This window comes from Acomys minous, assembly GCF_964271855.1.
Source record: "Acomys minous genome assembly, chromosome: 3".
NCBI classification, from domain to species: Eukaryota; Metazoa; Chordata; class Mammalia; order Rodentia; family Muridae; genus Acomys; species Acomys minous.
The window spans coordinates 67,902,720-67,924,291 of NC_140485.1; the positions used below are offsets into that span (position 1 = coordinate 67,902,720).

Sequence of the window (21,572 nt, forward strand, 5' to 3'; positions counted from 1 at the left end):
ATCTTGTCTACATAACAAGACCCTGTGTGAGAAAAATTAACAACAGAGCTCCTGCTGCCCTCCGGTGACACTACTGAGGTCATGGGGACTAAAAGCAACAGATGTCCATTGCAGGAAAGTGATTCCCTATCTTATTTTATTGACACTTGCTTTACGTGTCATAATTTATCCACTTCTCGTGTACAATTCAGTGGTTGCTTTTAATTTTCTAAGTTATTGTTTAACGTTTCCACATATGCTCACCTTAAATACTGACCACTCTCACCTCCCACCTCCCTCTCATCCCCCGCCCATCCCCCAAATCTCTCTCACGTTCATAGTTACTTATTTTGTTTTGTGACCAGCCGAGATTAAACAAGGTTAGCTGTGTCACCATGGCCTTGGACCTGTCCCTTGGAGCTTGCTGGGCTCAGCAGCGGCCACACAACTGAAGACGAATCCCCCTCTCCCAGGACCTATGGGGGTGACCTATGGGAGTTCAGAGGTAAAGGTTGGGGCCCCCTGTGAGTCCCTTCCTCTTGCTGACTGGCTGTTGGGTCCTGTGTGGACCCAGTGCAGGTAACTGCGGGGGGGGGGGGGGGGCGGCGGGGGGGGGATGTGACACCATGGTTACAATAACTGTCCCGTGTCCAAACAATGGCGCTTTACGGCCCTTCCTTCTTGTCGGTTCACACCTCTTTCACAGCATTTTGTGAGCAGTTTGAGGGCGTGGTAAAGGAGCTTGCTCAGGGCTGTTCCGATACCTGGATGGACTATCTTTGGTTTGTCCAGTCATGGCTGGGTGGAATTCTGGTGGTTGCTTCTCTGCAGCCCTTAGGAACAGCAGTTATTAGACAGAAGTAGGAGAGGCAACTGATGAGCCCCAAATGCCCTAAGTAATCCGCTAGTGATCCTTGTGTCTCTGCTGAGCACGGTGGGCATGAGTGACCCACGGGTGCACCCTCTCCTTTCTCTGCTGAGTCTCCTCAAAAGGAAGAGTTGAGCCCTGTGCTATTTGGACACTCGGTGCCCCCATCTGCCACAGTGGAAAGGCAAAGAAGAGACAGGGAGGTGACAGGAGCAACGGGGACACTCGCTAGGCTGGGAGAGTTGGAGAAGGTCTGAGCCAAGCTTCTCTGGGTCCCTCCTATGTCCCTCTCCTGTGTGACACACTCAGGGCACTCCAAGGCCTGGGACCTCCTCATGGGAAGAGAATGTGGGTGCAGCCCCCCCCCAAGGCTGGCTCCTGCCTCTCTGAGTGTGGAGCCTGGAGTCTTGCTCTGAGGCCCTGACACTCCACTCTTAGGAAAGCTGGGACTTTTCCAGGCCTAACCCAGGGCCAGGAGGACCTTGTGAGGTGACTACCCTTCGTGCCAGGAGCTGTACACATGGCCTCCTGGGTCTAAGGCTTCGTATGAAGCTTGCAGGGGTTAGTAATAGATGACCTGCCTAATGACCTAATGGCAGGTAGACTGTCGTGACTGTCATGGGCAAGTGATCAGTTACTCCCACCCCATTCAACAGATAAAGAATTGGAGGCTTAATGGACAGGACATTCTCCACAGTTGAGTGGAGAGTGGGGTATGACTTTCACACGTACTCTGGTGCCTCATATTTGACCATGTCCCCTGGAGGGGGAGACCTGGTGGCACTCAGAGGAAGGATAGCAGGGTATCAAGAAGAGACTTGATACCCTATGAGCATATACAGGGGGAGGAAATCCCCCTCAGGAACAGTCATAGGGGAGGGGAATAAGGGGAAAATGAGAGGGAGGGAAGAATGGGAGGATACAAGGGATGGGATAACCATTGAGATATAACAAGAATAAATTTATTAAAAAAATTAAAAAAAAAAAAGAATTGGAGGCTTGAGGAGGGAAAGTGCCTTGCTTGTCCAAGGCCACACAGCTGAAGAATGCAACCACTCACACCCGAGTCCCCAGCTGTGGAGAAATATGAGCAGTAAAAGTTAAAAGCGACTGTGCCACACTGACTTAAGGGCCTTCGGTGGATTCTCCCTCAGTCTTGCAGTGACAGGCATCCTACCAAGGTGGTAAAGGAGGCACAGAGGGCCTAACTAACATCTGGAAGTTCCCAAGGGCCCTGATTCTAATGGCTTTGGTGATCTGCAAAAAAAAAAAAAAAAAAAAAGATCTTGTCAATGAGATAAGGGGGGGGGCATGTCCCTGAACTACCTGGACCCACACATGTATAGATGTCATCAGAGCAGGCCCACAGAGAGGGAGGCTGATAGCTTGCGCTCCCACCCCAGGAGCGAATGCCTCTCTCTTCCCTAAGATCGGGGACTAGGGCTCGAGGGCCTCTCTCTAGATGCACAGGGATACGGCCTTGAAGTAACAAGCCACGAAGTGTACAATAAGCAGGTCTATAACTCACTCTTTTCACAGACTATTCACTATGCAGGTGTGTGATAGCTGGGCCTGTAACTGAGTCCTGTCATAGACTGTTCACTGTGTGGGACTGCCCAGAGCTGTCTGGGGTTAGAAATGAGGCTTTCCCTGCCAGCCTCTGAGGAAGCAGAATCCCCCAGCTCTGAAAGGGACAGACCCTTGGAGGCACATGCCTTTAATCCCAGCACTTGGGAGGCAGAGGCGGGCGGATTGCTGTGAGTTTGAGGCCAGCCTGGTCTACAAAGCGAGTCCAGGACAGCCAAGGCTACACAGAGAAACCCTGTCTCAGAAAATCAAAACAAAACAACAACAACAAAAAGGAAATAAAGGGACAGACCCCAAGATCCATTCCTGGCAGGATCAGAGATGGGAGCAGGTACCAGCAGGAGGCTGTCTAAGACTTGGGCCTGTACTGTGTGCCTAGCCTGTGCTAACGGTGACACAGGTCCACACTCCAGACCTTGTAAGGAGCAACCACAAGCCTGCCCCAGAGATTCACCACCTGGCCTGGATAATGTTTCTAGGGTCATCTTGTGCATTGTGGGATACTGACCCTCACCTCTGCCTGTCTGAAGCCAGTTGCACCTCTCCTAAGCGCTGTAGCAACCCAATACTTCAGAGGAATTCCTAAATGTCCCCAAGGCAAGATCTACCCTAGGAAGTGGCCTCATTGTACAAACAAGGACACTGAGGCCAGGAGGGGGCCAGCGCTCAAGGGCAAGGGGGCAGAGCTGAGCACAGCTGCTCATAGTGAGTGATGACGCATTTGTCTTGGTACTGATGCATCTGTCACTGGGCAGGCAAAGCCAGCGGGTTTGCAGGTCATTCAGCAGAAAGTGGCTGAAATAAAGGTGAGTATGCATTTTTCACCAAGTAATATAGGTAACGGGGGACAGACTTTGTTTGGGAGTGCTGATGTTCTGAGCAGATGGCTTTGGAAAAGCCGAGTGACCGACGGGAGGAGGGGTTGTTCAACCTCACAGGGCAGCAAGCGGAAGGCAAGGACTGCCTCACCTTACCATTGTGTGCGGATCCCCTGTGGGTCGCAGGCACTCAGCTTGCCTCATTTGATGCCACTCCCAGAGCTGGAGAAGAATACACAGAACCAGCATCAAATGAGGCAAGCTGAGTGCCTGTGATTCTGGGCAGCAATGGGCACACCTGCACATGTGTGTGCACTCACCCACACAGGCACACGTCCACTTACACATGACTGAAATGAGATGTCAGTGTCCCCATGGCACAGCAGTACAGTGCAGAGACTTGAAGATGGAGCCTTGTATAAAGAGAAGACGGGGATGATGTCAGAGAAAGGGGGAGAGCCACACAGGCTTGGTGTCTGTCTGCTGTTTTGCTTTGAGAAGAGTGAGGGTTTGGTTGGTAGGTTGGTATTTTGTTTGTTTGTTTGTTTATTGCAAGCAGGCTGGCCTCAAATTCACCATGTGGTCAAGGGTGATTTTGAACTCGAGCCCTTCCTGCCCCAACCTTCAGGATTTTTTTTTTTTTTGCTTTGCTTTGCTTTGCTTTGCTTTGCTTTGCTTTGCTTTGCTTTGGTTTTCCAAGGCAGGATTTCTCTGTGTAGCCCTGACTGTCCTAGACTCATTTTGTAGACCAGGTTGGCCTCAAACTCACAGAGATCCGCCTGCCTCTGCCTCCCGAGTGCTGGGATTAACGGTGTGTGCCACCACTGCCCAGATCAGAATTGGTTTTAAACTGCTGGGATTACAGGTGCTCAGCACCACATCTGGTCCATGTGATGCTAGGGCTGGAACCCATGGCCTCCCCCATGCTAGGCCAGCTCTCTGCCAACTGAGTCCCCTGCCTGAGCCCCCTCTCATCTCCTACAACTTGGGAGTGCTGATGGTGTCTGGGACTGTATGTGTGTGTGTGTGTGTGTGTGTGTGTGTGTGTGTGTGTGTGTGTGTGTGTGTGTGTAAGTAAATGTACTATGTGTGCATAGGTGGGGAGGCCACCTGTGTGTCTGTGTGGAAGTCACAGGACAACTTTGTGGAGTCAGCGCTCTCTTTCCACCTTCATGTGGGTGTCAGGGTCCAAAATCAGGTCGCCAGGCTTGTGCCTGCACCTTCACACTGAGCCCTCTCAGCAGCCCTCAGGCTCTCTTCTTAACCTAGGGGACTAGACGGTTGAGGTGGTAAAGCAGGGGCCCTCGGGCCCAAAAGTTCATATTTCCCTCCCACTCTTCAGACACATGCAAGAGGGCATCGGCACCCATGGGAAAGTGACCTGCAAGATCTTGTGCTTTGGTTGTTAGCAAATGACCCTTAGTGCTCATCTGACTTTTTGGGTTTTTTGTTTTTTTGTTTTTTGGTTTTTGTTCATTTGTTTGTTTGTTTGGTTGGTTTTTTTTGGGGGGGTTTTTTGGTTTTTTGGTTTTCGAGACAGGGTTTCTCTGTGCAGCCTTGGCTGTCCCAGACTCGCTTTATAGACCAGGCTGGCCTTGAACTCACAGTGATCTGCCTGCCTCTGCCACCCGAGTGCTAGGATTAAAGGCGTGCGACACCATGCCCGGCCCCCTGACATTTTAAAGATTCCTGTTATATTTAGTATGTGTGGGTGTGTGTCTCTGTTGTCATCAGAGCCAGAGGCATCAGGTCCCCTGGAACTAGAGTTTTAGATGGGTAGAATGCTGGAAATTGAACTCGGGTTGTCTGGGAAAACAGGAAGTATTCTTAACCACTGAGCTGTCTCTTCAGCACCCCTGCCGTCCATTCCCCCCCCCCCCCCATATGACTTTTAACACACTTAAGAGCTGATGCTGAGGCATCAGAAGACTCTAGGGCCTAATCCTAGCTATGTCATATCCTTTTTTATTTATTTTTTATTTATCTTCTGTGTTTGGGTGTTTTGTCTGCATGTACATGCACTGAACGTGTGCAGTGCCAGCAGAGTCCAGAAGAGGTTTCTGGTCCCCTGTAAAAGGAGTTACAGTGAGTGTTGGGACTCAAACCCAGGACCTCTGGAAGAGTAACCAGTGTTCTCAACCAGTGAGCCGTCTCTCCAGCCCGCTCATAGGCTGAACTCCTCTCTCTTCAACAGAGTTAATGCCATTTCCTTTGGTGTGTGGAGTGGAGAGGTAGGGTCTCTTAAAGACCAGGCTGGCCTTGAATTCCTGACGGGAATAACACTTAATAGGGTTGATCTTAAATCCCAACACTCAGAAGGCAGAGGCAGAGGCAGGCAGATAGATCTTTGTGAGCTTAAGGCCAGCCTGGTCTACAGAGAGAGTTCCAGGACAGCCAGGGCTACACAGAGAAACCCCGTCTTGAAAAACCAAAATAAATAAATAAATAAATAAATAAATAAATAAATAAATTAAATTAAATTTAAAAGGGTTGAACTAGCAATGAGACACAAGCTGTGTGTGGTGGTATCACTTGTAATCCCAGGGTTTAAAAGGTAGAGGCGGGGGCGCTGGAGAGATGGCTTAGTGGTTAAGAGTGCCGCCTGCTCTTCCAGAGGTCCTGAGTTCAATTCCCAGCAACCACATGGTGGCTCACAACCATCTATAATGTAATCTGATACCCTCTTCTGCAGATAAAGCACTCATATGCAATAAATAAAATAAATAAATCTTTAAAAAAAAAAGGGTAGAGGCGGGGGAGGCAGTAGGGAGAGACCACCCCCATCTGCAAAAACTAATGACAGTGAGATAAGCTATACGATAAAAATTGCTCCGCCCAGCACTCAGCATTGAGCATCAGTACCACACTTCAGAACTTTGCCTTCAGTCACCTTTGGGGCCCCTGACATTTTTGCAAATAGCATTTTATTGAGAGGCAGCCACACCCTCTTCATCCCTGGTTTATCCAGGCTGCCGTCACTGCAGAGCTGCACGGCCACAGCCAAACGCACCAGCCAACACTTTTACTCTGTGGGGTTTTTTTGTTTTGTTTTGTTTTGTTTTTTGTTTTTTGTTTTTTGTTTTTTGTTTTTTTGTAGAGAAAGTTTGCTTGCTGACAAGCTCGAAGTTAAGTTTTCGTTTTTCTAGCCTCAGTGTTCACATCTTTGTTATAAATGGAGCTTTAAAAGAAATCACTTTTTTGTAATCGGTGAGATGTCAAAATGCACTTGAGTGCTTCGAGGGCCCTGTGCGACGGCCGTGCTTTCTTTGCCGGGTGCTGACTGAGCCCTCCCCCTGTCTTCTCCCGACAGATCCTGGCCATCATCTCCATCATGTTCATCGTCCTTTCCACCATCGCCCTGTCACTCAACACTCTGCCTGAGCTGCAAAGCCTGGATGAATTCGGCCAGAGCACGGATAACCCTCAGCTGGCCCACGTGGAAGCGGTGTGCATCGCGTGGTTCACCATGGAGTACTTGCTAAGGTTCCTGTCCTCACCCAAGAAGTGGAAGTTCTTCAAGGGCCCACTCAACGCCATCGACCTACTGGCCATCCTGCCCTACTATGTCACCATCTTCCTCACGGAGTCCAACAAGAGCGTACTGCAGTTCCAGAACGTGCGCCGTGTGGTCCAGATCTTCCGCATCATGCGCATCCTTCGGATCTTGAAGCTGGCTCGACACTCCACCGGCCTGCAGTCCCTGGGCTTCACGCTGCGCAGGAGCTACAACGAGCTGGGTTTACTCATCCTCTTCCTTGCCATGGGCATCATGATATTCTCCAGCCTGGTCTTCTTCGCTGAGAAGGATGAGGATGACACCAAGTTCAAAAGCATCCCCGCCTCTTTCTGGTGGGCCACCATCACCATGACAACCGTCGGGTATGGAGACATCTACCCTAAGACTCTCCTGGGAAAGATCGTAGGGGGCCTCTGCTGCATCGCAGGGGTCCTGGTGATCGCTCTTCCCATCCCCATTATCGTCAATAACTTCTCCGAGTTCTACAAGGAGCAGAAGCGGCAGGAGAAAGCCATCAAGAGGAGGGAGGCTCTGGAGAGAGCCAAGAGGAACGGCAGCATCGTGTCCATGAACATGAAGGATGCCTTTGCCCGGAGCATCGAGATGATGGACATCGTGGTCGAGAAAAATGGGGAGAACATCGCTAAGAAGGATAAAGTGCAAGATAACCACCTGTCTCCCAACAAGTGGAAGTGGACCAAGAGGGCACTGTCCGAGACCAGCTCTAATAAGTCCTTTGAAACCAAGGAGCAGGGGTCCCCCGAGAAGGCCAGGTCATCTTCTAGCCCTCAGCACTTGAATGTCCAGCAGCTGGAAGACATGTACAATAAGATGGCCAAGACGCAGTCTCAACCCATCCTCAATACCAAGGAGATGGCGCCACCGAGCAAGCCGAAGGAGGAACTGGAAATGGAAAGCATGCCCAGCCCCGTGGCCCCTCTGCCCGCACGTACAGAGGGCGTCATCGACATGCGGAGCATGTCCAGCATCGACAGCTTCATCAGCTGCGCCACGGACTTCCCTGAAGCCACCAGGTTCTCCCACAGTCCACTAGCGTCCCTCTCCGGCAAGGCTGGGGGAGGCATAACTCCGGAGATGGGCTGGCGGGGGACTCTGGGTGCCAGCGGCGGGAGAATCATGGAGACCAACACCACTCCTGAGGCCAGCCGCTCTGGTTTCTTCGTTGAGAGCCCCAGGAGCTCCATGAAGACCAACAACCCCATGAAGCTTCGGGCGCTCAAGGTCAACTTCATGGAGGGCGATCCCAGCCCCCTGCTGCCCTCTCTGGGGATGTACCCCGATCCTCTTAGGAACCGAGGAGGTGCGGCAGCTGCAGTCGCAGGACTGGAGTGCGCCTCCCTCTTAGACAAGCCTGTGCTGAGTCCGGAGTCCTCCATCTACACCACAGCAAGTGCCAGGACACCCCCTCGCTCACCAGAGAAACACACAGCAATAGCGTTCAACTTTGAAGCAGGAGTCCACCAGTACATAGACACAGACACAGATGACGAGGGTCAGCTGCTCTACAGTGTGGACTCCAGTCCTCCCAAGAGTCTCCACGGGAGCACCAGCCCGAAGTTCAGCATTGGAGCTAGAACGGAGAAGAACCACTTTGAGAGCTCCCCCTTGCCCACCTCCCCTAAGTTCTTAAGGCCGAACTGTGTCTACTCCTCAGAAGGGTTGGCTGGGAAAGGCCCCGGGGCTCAAGAGAAATGCAAGCTGGAGAACCACACCTCCCCTGATGTGCACGTGCTGCCTGGAGGAGCACATGGGAGCACTCGGGATCAGAGTATCTGAGCTCCCGGCCACGGAGGGGATTTGCAAGAGAAATCAGGGAGGCGGCATGCACGGCTTGCCTGCCGCTGAGTTCTGCATGAACTCGGAGACACCAGGCCCTCTGCAGAGCCCCCAGCGACAGGAGAGACCCCGAGAGCCATGACAGGTCTGTGGACACGTGGCCAGCCACGGGGACCACACCTAACAGCATCTTCCTGAGATGACATGAGCAGAGCTGAGACCTAGCCTAAGCCACGTACTTTTTAGTCTCCTCTGGAGGCTCCCCTGGCCTTTGAGTGCGTCGTCGCCATCTCTCATGGCTTCAGCTGGAGGAGGGCATTGGAGCAAGGGGCTAGTGAAAGAGTGGCCTGACCAAGTAGTACTGGGTGTCACCTAGCCACCTCCAAAACCGGGATCCTCCTGTTAGGAGAGTACAGGGGACACTCGATCATGATGAATTCTGTGCTCCATCAGCCACACACCCCCAGCAAACAAACAAGCAAGCAGCTTCAGTGATTGAGTATTCTGTCGTACCTGGGGCTTTATTCTGAGACGCTGTCGGGATACGCTGACAACTTGGACTTAGTTCTTTCTGCCCGCCTGGCGATCCAGAAAGAGTTCCGATGGTTGGCACACAGCCAAGAGGATAAAGCCAGGGCACCGTGTCAGGTCTGTCACAGGAATAAGTGTTCCAAACAGCTCTGGCCTGAACCCAAAAGATACGCAAGCGTCAAATATGCAAACGAGATAGATTCAAAGAGACTGTATGTGACTGAAAAACAGCATTAAAAAAAAAACAATAAACTTCATTTTCTACATGAAAAAAAAAAGAGGAGAAAAAAGCCCTCACTAAACTGCCCTATGCAGACTTGTGACTACTTTCTGCTGTGGTGGGGAACATACCTACTAAGAGCGAAGTTTTTTCTTTTTTTGTTTTGTTTTAAGTTTTTTTGTTTTTGTTTTTGTTTTTGTTTCTTGTGGTATCCAAGCTAAAAAAATAATAATAATAAGTTAATAAAAAGCACTTTATGTTTTTCTAATCTAGGTTCTACCAGGGACAGTGTCAAGATCTCGCACTTTAAAACAAGCACTATTTCCCTTGGGCCGCATGCTGGCCTGCACTTGGGGGTGTTACTTGTGCCCATTTCCGGCCACGGTGGGTCTGCTATCACCACATCAGAGTCTTGGGGTTCCTTCATGGCCCCTCAGGATCACCCCTCATGCCTCATGGGTCAGCAGGGGTCCTCAGCCCTCAAGGCAGGGCTCTCTTAAAAGTCTTGTGTGCAAAAGAGACGCACACATCTCAGAAGGGCACAGCATAGCTGGGTGTCGGGTGTTGCACTGTTCTTCCTTGTCAACCAGCCATTGCGTGTTCTGTGTCACTGTCTGTCCTGAAAGCCCGACGCTCCCTTCCTGCAGCCATCTAGGCAGACGGCACAGCCAAAAGCAATAAGTACCCACGCGTATCCTTAGAGGTTCCGGTGTACTTCCTGGTGTCAGTCTTCCTGTCCTAGCGTATTGACCTGGCATTGCCCTGCGTGCTTGTAACCCCAGTGGCACAGTGTTGTTGGCCCTTCCTCAGTGACACCAGTCTACACAGTGCTATCGTTATGACAACGACGATGCTGTTGGTCAGTCTGTGTGTAGTACAATGGGGCAATGTGGTTTTCTTACTCTAGTGTTAGTAGACGATGTCGCAAACGCTGTAGCGTCCTCCTCCCTGTCCTCAGGACAGTGACAGGCGTGCGTCTTCCTGACGGAGCAATGACATGATACTGATCACCTGTCCTCAGTATAATGTGTGGCTGGTCTGCCCAGTAGTTCAATGGCATGATCCACCCATCAGCACACTCACATCACAATGTTCTGCCTTCTCTTGTTTCCATGGCTGAGGTCAGACCACCTGTCACAAGTAGGATGCTAAAGGGTCACCCCACCACCCTTAGAGTGTTTTCTACAGCTCATGACATTCTTATTCTCTCCAGAGACCAGGATTCCCCTCTCTCCAGAGGGCGCAGCTTGGTATTTGCCGTGTTAATGAGGAATACGAAAAGGTCTCACCGTCTCACCGTCCTCAGAGCTTTCTCAAAACAGAAGCGAAGGGGCTGAGACGGTGGTGGTCACCAGCACCGGGCGCATCCTGGAGGCAGGAAGCAGGGGAGCCTCCAGAGCCCCCTGCTGAGCTCAGCCTAGTGCCGAGGGGCCTGTGATGTGACCGTGGGACAGCCCCGCTGACCATCCTCCGTGTCTCTTCTTTGTTTCTCATCACCATAGCCGTCACCCGTCAGCACAAATGTGAAACTTCAGGGAAAACAAACAAATGTTTTTTTTTGATAAAAAGTAAATAGTTGTGATTTGCGATTCAGATATTTTTAGAGCTATCTGTAAAAAAAAAAAAAAAAAAAAACCTCCTACTGATGATATAGTCTATTTTACATATCAGGAAGTAAACTGCGTCTTAACATAGCCATATATAGCCAGAAGGAAGTTACCGCCCCCCCCTTCTTCAAACCAAGGCATTTCATTTGTTGGTGAAGCCGATGGCGGGTGTACAGAGTAGAAATGATTTCTTTCTTTTTTAAGAACCACTTGGTGCGACTTTCCTTGTAACCAAAGGCCCCTTCTGCCTTGTGTCACATAGAACCTGGCTGTCCCTCCCTCCTGTGTTTTGTCTGCCCTTAAAGTAGCATTTTACAGAGAAAATGACAAATGCAGAATACCCTTCCTAGCTGACCAAGCAGAATCCAACAGAATTCCTATGGAAGCAACCGTGGAAACAGTGTAAACCACACGTAAAAGTTTTCCGTTTTGTTTCTGTTTTCGTTGTTGTTTTTTCATCTATGTGTTTGCGTACTGTGAGAATATAGCTTTTCCCCCATGTGTGACTCAAGAATGCTGTAAATTTTCCTACCGGCCCTCCACCTGCTAAAAAAACGGAACGTAGTTTCATTCTGCACGTACCTGTGTTTACAGGTTCTGGTAAGCTGGATAAGGGTCACCAAGGTGAAGCTGAATACGTCTCAGTGGTGACGAGGAGAGACAGAGTGTGAAGACAGAGGCCACCTGAAGTTGGTGGCCCGTTTGCACCTGGCCCGACCCAACCAGAGCCAAAGGAAGAGAGGTACCCAAATAACACCAGGTGGTGGGGAGCTCCTGCTCCGGTTACGAAATCAACAGGACAGTCAAGACCCCAGCTGACCTTGAGTCCCAGCACCCATCGCATCATCAGGAAAGGCCAGGCATCCGGCAGCTGTGCTTGCACACCACCCTGGGAAAGCCTGGCCCGTGGGAGAAGTGAGGACAAGCCAGTTCTTTCACCTTTTCATCTTTGGATAACCCCCCAAAGCAGTGGGTCTGGGGCTCCAGATTTCTCCCTGGGATTTCATCTTAAGCACATTTAGAGGCGAGAGAGAGAGAGAAGGAGGAGGAGGAGGAGAGGACATTTGTCATCGAGGACGAAATGCCAAAGTCTTGAGGAAGCCACCCTTAACCCACTCCACTCACCCCGACAGTTGCTGGGAATATGAGATTTTTTTTTTCCCCAACTGAGTCTCACCTTCTCTTTCACCTCTTCTGTGTTCCATAGCTGCAACCTCATCTCTGTCCCTTCTCCTAAGAAGATCTGCCTTTCTAAGGAGAAAAAAACAAACAAACAAACAAAAAAAAAAACCACCAAGACGCAACAGCATCCTCTTCTATACAAGTGTAATGTATTGTCAATATTTGTAATTATTATGTATTTGTCTGACTCTGGTCATGGCTGGAATGTCTAGTCCATGAGCAAGGGGATATTTAAATTTTATCACAGACAAGGGTCCCTAAAGCCAGGTTCACTCTCTATATAGATAGACAGATAGATAGATATGGATATATAAATATCTCTCCTTTCCTTATTTCTCTGCCAACTTGTCTCAAGTAGCCACAGGCTACACTGAATCGAGGGAGAATGGACAGGAAAGCTTCTAGAACTTGTCCCTTCAGAGATGTACTTTGTATGTGTGTAGCTGAGAAGATGGCAGGAGAAAGATGGGGGGCCCCCCAGGTCCCCAGCAGGACAGTAGAATACTCTAGCCCCAGGGATTTGTTAACCTGTTATTGTTTATATGATAACACCCCAAATGTTTTCATGTCCCCAGACCAGGGCCACCCAAACCATGCCTGGCCACACCTGGAAATAAGAGTTTCCTCCTCATTTTCTGTTGCCATTTTTCTGGCTCTAGAAGCATCTAGATCTTAGGCCGTCCACACATCTCAGAGTAGACTATTTTTTTGTTAAGATAAATAAATATATATATGTATTTTTAGTATATTTATAATAGGGCAATTGAGTCTAAAATCTTTGTTAACAGTAGTACCTTGGGGGTTTTATCGTTGCTCATTCACATAGCTGGTCTTTTCTGCTCTCCATCATATTCCTTCCCGCTGTTCCTTGGGCTTTTCATTTCCCCTTTTCCTTATTGGATTCCAGTTGTCTGAGGGTGGGCAATGACTGGGGTTTGCCATCCTGGAAGACTGTGTTCCTGGCACTGTGGGAGGGGGCTGTCTTTCCTCATCAGGCTTGTGTTCCCCTGGCTGCTGTCACTCTTAGGAATTCAGATGTGCAGAAGCAAGCCAGGTGCTTGGAGGTGCCATTGGGACCTGGGCTGCCAAGAGCTCACACTCTTCCCTTCCCTGATCTTAAAGGACTGAGCTTCGAGGTTTCCAGATGTTGGAACTAAGACCCTCCTGCAAGCAAACTTGTCCCTGAGCAATCACTGAGCTCAGGGACATTCCTGATCCCCCTTGGCCAGACTGTCCCCATGTCCAGCGTCCTGCTTCCAGGGACCCAGGGCATGTGCAGTCTCTGACAAACCTCAGAAGAATGTGTTCTGTCTCCATCCCATTTCTCACAGCCTCACCAAAAGCCAGTGGCCAGACAGCCTTGTAGCCAAACACTGAGGAGTGACAGCTCAAAGCCACAATCTCCCCACCCCGGCCCTCTCAGCAGCACCAAGTGCAAGGTTTGAGGCAAGGGCGGCAGTATTTTTCCAGCTTCCACTTCTCCAAGCCTCCAGTCCTTGGTCAGTCCTAAACATTCATCTGAGATGATTTTGAACCCTGGGGCAGGTGGTGGACAGACACCACACGGAGTGAAAGGGATGCTCAGCCAGTCACCTGCCTACCTCAGCTCTGGGCTCTAAGCTCTGCCAGCACCAGAGACTTGAGTCAAGCCAGGACAGCCCCATCTCAGACAGTAATGATGTCCCCATTGAGAGACCCCCTAAGAGGATGCTAACTCAAACACAATTTTATTATTCCGGTGGTTGGATTTTCTTTTCTTCCTTTTGGATTTGTTCTGTTTCGTGGTGTTGGGGCCCCAACTAGGGCCTTGGCTGTGTCAGACAAGGGCTCAGTCCTGAGCTACATCTCCAGCCCCTGAATGTATTATTTTGGAATGTGATTCTAATCAATTTCCCCATCCCTAAAATTCCTGGTGATCTGGTTTGTTCCAGAGCCAAATAAAACAGACAAGATTATATGTGTGTGTGTATGTGCATGTGTATGTGTGTGTGTGTAGGTGTGCATGTGTGTGCTTGTGGGTGCGTGCATGTGTGTGTGTGTGTGTGTGTGTGTGTGTGTGTGTGTGTGTAACTTTTGCATAAGAACAAAATTTAAAATTGCTGTTCTGTTGTTTCCTAGGTTTCCTGCCCAGATAAGTAAACACTGGCTGTCTTCCCAATAAAGAGGGGATACACTCTGGCCTTCTCCCCTGGCCCTAGAATTTCTCTCAAAACTTCCAAATGGTGACTTGAACTGAATTTGGAAGGGCCGTTAGTCTAGTGAGCCCTTCTCTCCACATCTAGCCCTTCCGGTCCCTCTCAGCCAAAGTCCTGAAGAAATCTGAAAGCTAGTAGGAGAGCATGCACACGAAATTGGCCCAAAGAATTAGCCACTCAGTGTGAGTTGGTCCATTGCAACCATCGGCTGGGTGATTTGCTCATGGAATGCAGTGCATGATGAGTAAGAGACTCCAGACTACCCACTATAGTGCAGGTGTTCCCAAGGAGGCTAGATATTGCACTAATGGGCCTTGGCATTACTACAGAATGGGACTGGAAACTCAAAACAACTCTTTCTTGTGTGTGTGTGTGTGTGTGTGTGTGTGTCCATGGACATGTGTGCACATATGGGTATCTACATAGGTGTCTTGAACATTCTGAGCCCGGATTTAGGCCTCATAGGCAAGGGCTTGGAGCACAGTTAAAGGGACCTCACCTTATAGGATGGGGCCATCCCAGGAGGCACCAAAGCAGGAGGGTTGCAGCAGGGGACTCAACATCCTAAGGCTGTTCCTTGCCATTTTTCTAACCCTGCCAATCACTGATCCAACCCATTCCCAGTGGCCTAACAGGGCCACTTAGGGAAAGAGATGCATGCTGCCCTTTCCCCGGCCAGCAAAGGGCCAACCCACAAAGTCCTACCTGTGGTTGGCCACCGCATGGTGCTTCAGTCCCTTCCCCTAGACCCTATGCCCTCAAAGAGACTCAGTGATCACCCTACAAACCAGCCACCCACTGCCCAGGCAATCCCAAATGGCGCCATTCCAAAAGGGCTTTTTTTTTTCCTTATTAAAATATAGTGAACCTAGTCAAGATCTTCAAAGGACTCTGCCCAAGAAATAAATCCAGAAAAAGAAAAAAAGCAGAGGTAGCTATAATCCAGCTTTATGGGGAAACAAGGCTCCAGCTGCTTCCAAGAGAAGAGCCTGCTCCCCCACATCTATTCCCAAAGGGCCTGATTCCTGCTGTTGGCCTCCACTCAGCACAGAGCTGATGAGCTCTTCCTCATTGGATGTGGTGGAAGTGGAGGAGGTGGCATGTGAGCTTCAGAGTGAGCCCAAGTCCAAGTGGCCTCAGTGGTTTTGAAAGCCAAGGTAGACCAGTAGGCTGAACCACTTCCTTCTGAAAGTAACTTAAACAGAGACCAGTTTTCAGTATCTCACCCCACAGAGCTGTTGCCCAAGACACCGAGGGCAGTTGAGGGAAATGTGGGGACACCTTATTCTGTCCCACTTAGATGTGCTCCAAGCCACTCAGGCACTTCCTGCCTCCCTGGGGAAAGCTTGGTCTGAGTAGACAGGGCTGTACCACAGAAGAGCCCTGCAAGGGTCTAGTTTAGCCACACAGCTCCCAGCCTCTGGGATTCCCCAAGATTTGAGAAGCCCAAGACCACCGGGCATCCAAGAATCAGATGCAGTTACAGGTAGTGCCAGGTTGCTGTCTTTCTTCTCCATAGCCCAAGCTAAAAGGCCTATCTTCCTTTTCTACACCAGGAACTCGTGGCTATCTGGCAGTGTGCTGTTGGCACACAGCTGTCATCCAGCCTGTGTTTTGGGGTGAGTGAATGTGTGAATGGTTAGTGGATGGGTGGATGGGGTGAAGGGGGCATTGCTGGGGTATTACACTGGGAAGGAAAGAGTTGGGAGTCACCCTTTCTCTGAACTGCCCCCACTAACACTGTCTCTCCTATGGTCATGTTTGGAGTCATAATGATGCCCACATTCGATGTTGGTAGCCATGATGCACACAGAGCCTTGCCTCCCACCTTGAAGCTGGCCAGCACTGGCTTCCTTCCTGCTTGTTCTGCTTCAGCTCACAGGGGGGTCACTTGCAGACCACAGTGGCTATCCAGTAGTCCAAGCCAAGGGTCCAAGGTAGGGGAACGTCTGGGACTTGACTAGGGCAGGAACATGGGAGCCAGGGTCTACAAACAGATCTTATTTCTTGAGCTCTAAGAACCAATGGTCTCTCTGAGCCCCCATAGGCCTCCTTACAATGACAAGCACCCCAATCCCATCAGCTCAGACCCTCTGTCCCTCCCAGGACCCCACAGCATCAGGCTGGGGTTCTTCTGGCAGCAAAGCCGTTCTGATTGCCCCACCCTTCAAGGGGGCCAAGCCAATCATATTAGCCATAATCCACCAGGGTCCTCAGCCACTCTTCTTCGGGTTGTATTCGTGGGTCCTGTTCAACCTTCATCAGTGGAAGGCTCTAGTCCTTCCTGTACATGTGACAATGCACATTGGTGTGCATGTGCTCATAGCGTGCACATGAGTGCACACACAAGGAAACAAAACCCCAGTGTCGTCTTCTGCATGTGGTAAGATGGACTTGTGACCCTTGTGTGACCTCGGCTGCTGTCTTGTCTTGTGAAAAAAAAAAAAGGTTCACATGTTTAAGAATTTTCAAGCAATGGTCCCTTAATGAAGTCTGCAGCGTTCAATAAAAGATCCGGAGAAAACAAGCTTGGTCTTTGGCTTATTTCCGGGATAGGGAGGAGCCTTGGGTAGCTGGGGTGTCTGTAAGAAAGGCTGAATCTGAGCATCTGAGGACCTGGAAGCCCCATGCTGGTGGCCTCACTTCCCCTGGAAGAGTGAATGCATGAAAATGCAGCTGGCTTGTTACCCCCAATACGCAAGCCATCTTGGGCTGTGTCCATGAATCAAAAACGACTGCTGGCCATGTGGCTCTCACGTCTACTTTACCTGGGTACCCCCTCCCCCTAAGAACGATGCAAGGTTGTACATGCCTGTCATCCCAACACTCCTGGGAGTAAAAGCAGATGCTGCAGCAGCTCCAAGCAACTGGGCTCCAAGACTCAAGTCTCCCAAAGCCCACATCAAAAGAACGGTTGCCTCAAAGAAGGAAATAGCTTAAATGCCCTCAGAGCCAAGAAGGTGACAGGCCTACAAAGCAACCTGGATTCCAGAAAGAAGGGAAGGGGTAGGGGTGGCCATATGGAGGACACACCTACCATGCTGTCATCTCCAGCTGGCTCTTATCTCCTAGGGACCTACCATAGCAATGCCACATCTTATGAGAGCCAGAAATCTGGAGCTGGCAAAGTGGCTCAGCAGGTGAAGGTACCTGCTGCCAAGCTTGGTGGCCTGCGGTTGACCACTAGGACCCACATGGTAGAAGGAGAAAAACAATTCCACAAGTTGTCTTCTCATCCCTACAGGCATACTAAGGCACACCCTCCCCCTCTATCACACACACACACACACACACACACACACACACACACACACACACACACACACACAGGTAAGTGTAAATAATGATAATGAAAAAGAATCAGAAATCTGCTGGGGCTGGAGAGATGGCTCAGAGGTTAAAAGCCCCATTCGTTCTTCCAGAGTTCCTGGGTTCAATTCCCAGCAACCACATGGTGGCTCACAACCATCTATAATGAGATCTGGTGCCCTCTTCTGGAGGGCAGGCATACATGCAGGCAGAACATGGTATACATAATAATCTTCCCCGCCCCGCCCCAAAAAGAATCAGAAATCTGTAGATTTTACAAGAGATCTGCCAGCTTTTAAGTGTTGCTGATGAATTCTAGTTCCTTTACATATACTGGCCAGGGGGGGTAGATGTGTAGGCCAGCCACAGCCACAGGCCAACCACAGCTATAGGCTAACCAGAACTACAGGCCAGAAATAGCCACCCATGTTGGGCTCTCTGCCTGAGTACCAAAGCCAAGAACATTCATTTCCAACTGCTGTGAACCAGATAACCCCAGCATCAAGCATGCTGCAGCACCTGCTCTCCTGTGGTTTTGGTGGTCCTGAAGGCCAGGAGCAGCTTTACCTGGGTGACTCTGATGTCACAATTACACTGCCATCATCCTCTCCCCTGGGACTCAGCAATATGCTGCTCAGAAGCCTCCACTCCTCACTGATCCCGTGGTTCCATTGGTAGAGTGCTTGCCTAGCCTCTGGGTTCTATCCCCAGCATTCCCTAGACCAGGCATCATGGCACACACTGTATTCCCAGCATTCAGAGGGGGAGGCAGGAAGTTCAGGAGTATAAAGTCATCCTCTGCTACATAATAAGTCCAAGGCCTGCCTGGGCTGAACATCACAGGCCAGGCCATTTTCAATTTGCTCTGAAAAAGTGTTTGTCCAGGTGGGGTGGATGTGCACTCCTTTTAATCCCAGCACTTGAGAGGCAGAAGCAGGTGGATCTCTGTGAGTTCAAGGCCAGCCTGGTCTACAGAGTAAGTTCCAGGACAGCCAAGACTACACAAAGAAACCATGTCAAAACTTCAACCCAGAGGCTATCTTTTAGACACAGAGTAGACTGCCTTCGTGCAGATCAAACGCTGAAGCCCCAGTCTTCCTCTTGGCTGAAGCCATCCTGAGGACTGCATCGCAGCCCTGACCCCCCACTCTGCGCCCCAGGAGCACCCTCTTGCTGTTTAATCTCCAGATTTGGTGGGGGTGGGGTAAAAGGTGGGGGTGAAGGGCAAAACTTGCCTCCAGTTGAGGTGCACTAGAACGAGTCAAAGTCTGACATTACTGAAAAGCCCTGAGCTCTATGCAAAATGGAGGACTCCCTTTGTCAGTGAGGCTTCCTCTTCTCTGCCTGAGGGGAGAGGGGGGATCCCAGACCCTACACCCTTCCTCCTGTTCAGCAAGCACCTGGGATTCCTGAAATGCCTCCCCATGCAAATGAGGCATCTCAGTACCTTAGTCCTTCAACCAATAACATCACCCACCCTGGATATCTCCTTCCCCTCCTCAAAGTTCTATATAATCCTCTTTTCACCCTAATAAAATTGACCGGCCTATCCCGGGAGGCCATTTCCATTCATGCTCACAGGCCACTGAGCCCCCAGGTCATCACTTCTGTCCTTTGTTCCTGAGGACCGGTGGCCAATGACCCCAGGAACTAGGGAAAGCCACACAGGATCAAACGTCAAAGCCAAAAATGCCCCCATCCTCCCTCTGCGGTCCTCGTCCTCCATTTCTAGAGGCAATCCCCGCCCACAGCTCTCGTGCGCCTGCCCTTCTTGGAGGGGATCTTGGCACACACATATGCCTGTGCACACACAAATATGTAGTGTTAGGTTTTGCCTTCCTGTGTTTCACCTCAGAATTATCTGTGATCAGCCCCACCCTGGCCCCTCACACCCTCATTGGGTACATGCTGGACCTCATCCCATATAAGCATTATGAGTTCTTCAGTGATGCTGCCTCGGGGTGTCCTGTTCCGTGGCAACGCTCGTCTCCTATAGCGAGGCGTTCCAGTTGTGTCCGTTCTTCTCCTACAACAAGCAGTGCTGAAGTAAACATCCTGTGGCTGCTTCCTCTGGGTTCCAGAGTTGGGGTCTGCCTTTGCACTTCAATGCCACCTTCCCAGGCGCCACTGCCCATCGCTTGACGACTGTAACAGCTCCCAGCCGGCCTCCTCCGTCCTGACGTTCATCTCTTCCAGGCTCTTTTTAACATTTAACTGTCATTTCTTAGATTCATCGTTAACCACTAAACTGTCTCTTCAGTCCTTGACTGGTCCTTTTTAAAGAACAGTAGAATATCACGAATAGAATAGAGAGTCAAAGTCAACACACACCACTCAGAATTGGGGAGTGAGGCTCATGAACTCCTCACTGATGTGCATGTGCACGTGTATGCATGTCACAATTGTGGTAGAAGTGGTCCCTCTTCCTGCAACTCAAGGTTAAAAATATCTGTGAAACGTAGCCCGGCATTTCGGCGCACATCTTTACTCCCAACTCTTGGAAGGCAGAGGCAGATGGATCTCTGACTTTGAGGCCAGCCTGGTCATCCAGAGGGAATTCAAAGACAGCCAGGGCTACACATAGACAGAAAGCCTGTCTACAAAACAAAATCTAAGGAACAACAGTGTGGAGACGAAGGGTCCAGCTCAGCCCTAGACAGAACACGGACATCTGGAAATGGTTTTGTCCTTCTGAGCCCTGTAGTGGAAGTTTTGGTTTCTTTAAAAACTCGGTTATGTTACGTAAACGTGTTTGTATTTTAATAACCCGCTTTAGTTTGCCCACAGCTGTTAACTATGATTGTCTCGTGCTCTGGCAGGAGTGTGATCTTTGCCAGCTGCGGATAGTTTAGCTCTGAGGGCTAGCTCTGAGAGGGTATAAATACTGGGCCTGGGAGGGGAAGGGAAGGGGTCTGAGAAAGAAGAAAGCTTCTGCAGCTCCTGGTTGCTGTTGGTGCAGTTTGATGAAAAGAAGTTGGAGCTATCCTGAAACCAAGACTGGACTTGCCCCAAGGAACTACATCCCTAACCAGCAGGGAGTAGCTAAGAGACCTACCTCTTCTCTCCCCACCAACCTTCTTTCTCTCCTACCTGGTGTTGCGGTGTTGGGAGAGATTGCAGTGCAGAGGGGCGCTAGAGGCATAAGTAACTCAAGTAAAATAGATTTTAAAATGCATACTACATAGCCCCAACCAGGCTTGGTGTGGTCCTGGCTCTCCCCCTGTTGTGCCTCAGTACACACTTAAGACCCATTCAAAAAAGGCCATGTTGTCATGATTGCCTAGCCTCCCTGCCCAGCAGGGCCTGGGTGTGCCCGTTCCCACAGCCTGAGCTCAGGGCCTTTTTTTTTTTTTTTTGGAGACCTGGCTCTCTTGCCAGCCACATGGCCTCCAGCGGCTATCCAGAGAGCTGTTTGTGCAGACCCAGTTTGCTGAGCCTGGAGGTGCCTGGGGCTAATTAAAAGATTCCAATGACTCCTGTAATCCCAGCACTCTGGGAGGCAGAGGCAGGCAGACCTCTGTGAGTTTGAGGCCAGCCTGGTCTACAAAACGAGTCCAGGACAGCCAAGGCCACACATAGAAACCATGTCTCAGAAAGAGAGAGAGAGAGCAGGGCCCGGCAGGCATGCCTGGACTCTCTCTGTGTTCACTGCATACCATTCTCTCATTCCAGATCCAGCTGTTCATGGGCTAGGAGAAGAACCCCAGAATGGCAAAAGGCAGGCTCCTAAGACTGTTCCCCACTGCCCATGGAGAAAGTCTTGGGCTATATAGATTGTGGGTGAAGTAAAGGAGCAAATGGTCCCATTGTCAGATGCTTGGGCAATGAGCTATGTGCCAGGCAGCAAGGAACTACTGGATGGAAGCAGTGGGCTTTGGGGAGATTCCCAGCTTCGGTTCATGCCTTCGGCTTAAGATAATTGGGAGTTTGAAGCAGCTGAGTTCAAGTTCTTTCTACACCTT

The 21,572-nt window shown here is 50.3% G+C and overlaps 1 protein-coding gene across 2 annotated transcripts in view; it reads left to right on the forward strand.

The window, feature by feature from the left end:
• KCNB1 (potassium voltage-gated channel subfamily B member 1) overlaps positions 1 to 16,828 on the forward strand; it is a 94,882-nt gene extending 78,054 nt beyond the window's left edge. For both annotated transcript variants that reach the window (XM_084777173.1, XM_084777174.1), the window contains exon 3: positions 6,563 to 16,828. In XM_084777173.1, the coding sequence (XP_084633299.1) occupies positions 6,563 to 8,566 (2,004 nt within the window). In that variant the 3' untranslated portion in view covers positions 8,567 to 16,828. The remainder of the gene's footprint in view (positions 1 to 6,562) is intronic.
• The last annotated feature ends 4,744 nt before the right edge of the window (positions 16,829 to 21,572 follow it).